Source organism: Gavialis gangeticus, unplaced genomic scaffold (genome assembly GCF_001723915.1).
Source record: "Gavialis gangeticus isolate Ggan-Ray unplaced genomic scaffold, GavGan_comp1, whole genome shotgun sequence".
Taxonomy (NCBI): Eukaryota; Metazoa; Chordata; order Crocodylia; family Gavialidae; genus Gavialis; species Gavialis gangeticus.
This window is the reverse complement of record NW_017729032.1, coordinates 264,228,482-264,231,236: the sequence shown is the minus strand read 5'-3', so window position 1 is coordinate 264,231,236 and position 2,755 is coordinate 264,228,482. Positions and strand designations below refer to the sequence as shown.

Here is a 2,755-nt window from a genome sequence, read left to right as displayed (position 1 = left end):
TAAGGTGGTATTAAAATGTCCAAACTCTTTGAAAAGAATCAAATAATAGGACTAGGATGTGACCTGCACATCCAGCCTGATTTCTGTTCATCTCAGTATGGTGGGGAGGCAGCAATGCACTTAGGAAATACTTGGAGTCTCCTCTTCTAGTACAGCCCCATTAATACATTAGAGATAAATGTCTCATCCCTAAGACACATTCCTAACCCTGACAGTTACTAGTTTTGGTTGGCCACAGTCCAATTCTTAGTGCACCAGGTAGCCGTATAAAAACAGTTGGTGTGTTTGCAGGAAAACACATCCAACTTTTCTGTTCACTACAGTAGTGATACCTCTAGAACAGGGTACAGACAGTTTCACAATGCAAGGAAGCTTGCAATGTAAGCTGTCATTTTGGCGGTACCTCTTCTCCAGCACTCATTTTGCACCAGTACACAACACCAAGAAGAAAATGACTCAAAGTAAAACTTCACATGATTAAAAAATACTTTATTAGGAGTACAGTGTACCTGCAATGTACTTTAAGGCATTTTCTATAAATGACTTCTATTATTTCCTTGGTGTTCCTGTTCATACCGTCAATACATTTTTAATGTAATGAATAAACACCGTACTTAAAAAAACTACATCTCTTTATTTCGTTCATAAATGTTCAAGCAATACAACAGATAGCTTTGTTGGGAGGGGAAGAAGTGGCAAGTGAGTTTTTAATCAAAATACTGTAAAAGCAGTTTTAAAAATTCATTTATTGCTATTTTCCCTTTGTCCCCTAATATCAAACAGTTCTTCAAAGCCTGTCTCTATCTTCTTATAGAGAGAACCTGATTATGCTAGGACTGGCTAGGAAATGGCATGTAAATATGATTCAGGGAAGTCCTGTCCCCACTTCACACATGATCTTGCAGAATCCTGTTGTGCTATCCATTTGGCTTGTAAGGCAGTTGGTCTGAAATTCAGAAAACGCTACCTTTTATGTAAATCACTTCCAACAGCAAGCCAGTTTTAATCCTGTTTCCCAAGTACATACGCTTGTATAAAGAAAAAATACTGCCAGTCGGCATACCATGGAGAAGGACTTGAATCTGGATCAGCTTCTGTTTTAACTTGGATGCAGATAGACTATATACCAATGTTCCTAACCAATACAAACAGGCGGAGTTTCTAACATTTAGGTATTTGGCAATAAGCTACATAGACTTCTACAGGCTGCGCTTGTGTCCTTTATTGTTTGTTTGGTTTTTTAATCTACAGTTTAAGTAGAGTGGGGAAATAGCCCAAGACTCCAGAAGTACCTGGACAAGAAGCATATGGCATTATATATTATGATAAAAACAGTGAATATATAAAATTAATGCATATTGCAGTTTTCTGGTCAACTTTGCCACAATTGTGCCTCAGAACATTCATTACAACATTGTGATAAATAATATACACACCGAATCTTTTAAAATACCATATAAACCGTACCTTGCGATACCAAGAACAGGGAGCCAGCTTCCCCAGACATTATCCTACAACATATCCTTACCTTGTTTTAACCTAAAACAAATTTGTAAAACTGGATAAATACAGTAAGCAGCCTAGGCTATTACACAATGCAGTATTGTCATTAGATTTTTATGAACTTTTACACGTTAGCAAACTTGTTTAAATGGCAGGAATATCATAAACTCTTCCGTGTCTCAGCTTATTTCAGGGAAGGCAGGTGGGTCTAATGATGGGAATTTTTCATGATCAAGTTCATGCAGCATCTACCATTTTCCGGGTATTGAAGTTCCGCACTCATACCAATGAACATAGTTAATATGCGTCTGACCCCCTATTTCGCCAAACTTCACAGGCTCCTGGCGAACTGCTCTGAAAAAGCCTAATAAAAACAAAAGTGGAAGACGGCTCAATGCAGACGGTAGTTTTAAGGTAATGGAATATTGGTTCATTGGCTTGGAGAGTATCTGACCAGAGTAGACCCAAATCAAAATGCTCTGTGTATTTGGAGTGTATTTGGAAAATTCAGAAAATTTTCAGTTTGTCCTTCCTACCTCCTATGAATTGCACCAGACCTCTACTGCACTTCAGGAAGAGCACGTACATAATGTGGGTGGAATGGAGTCCAACCAGCCGAGCAATGATGGGAGGAACAGAACAGCAATGGGCCAATTTCCAGTTTCTTCCTCTGGTTGTTTATCATTATCACTTAGTTGCAATAAAACAGATTCCAGTGACAGGTAGACCCCACTTGTCTTGTAGAAACTTCCATATATGTGACCACGATGAAGGCTTAAAAGCTTGGGGGTAAACAGTTAAGTCCAAATGCTGGAGTGTTTGCCAAGTTTATATGCAACAGTGCTTAGCAATGCCAATCTGAAGTCAAACTTACTTATTTTCATACACAGTCTCTCACCCTGTTCTCATTAAGAAACTGGGGGACTGTGGTGTCGACACCCACACAGTCAATTTAGTTGCCAACTGGCTGGAGGGCCGCACCCAGAGGGTGGTGGTGGATGGGTCATTTTTGACCTGGAGGGATGTGGGCAGTGGGGTTCCCCAGGGCTCGGTCCTCAGGCCCTCACTGTTCAACATCTTCATCAGTGACTTGGACGAGGGGGTAAAAAGCACCCTGTTCAAGTTTGCTGATGACACTAAGATGTGGGGGGATGTGGGCATGCTAGATGGGTGGAATAGGCTGCAATCGGACCTAGACAGGTTACAAGGGTGGGCGGATAAGAACAGGATGGGTTTCAACACTGACAAGTGC

At 40.5% G+C, this 2,755-nt stretch overlaps 1 protein-coding gene across 8 annotated transcripts in view; it reads right to left on the bottom strand.

Moving 5' to 3' along the window:
* Positions 1-332: 332 nt before the first annotated feature.
* ABI3BP (ABI family member 3 binding protein) overlaps positions 333-2,755 on the bottom strand; it is a 392,420-nt gene continuing 389,997 nt past the window's right edge. For all 8 annotated transcript variants that reach the window (XM_019523725.1, XM_019523728.1, XM_019523731.1 and 5 more), the window contains one exon: positions 333-1,867. In XM_019523725.1, the coding sequence (XP_019379270.1) occupies positions 1,752-1,867 (116 nt within the window). In that variant the 3' untranslated portion in view covers positions 333-1,751. The remainder of the gene's footprint in view (positions 1,868-2,755) is intronic.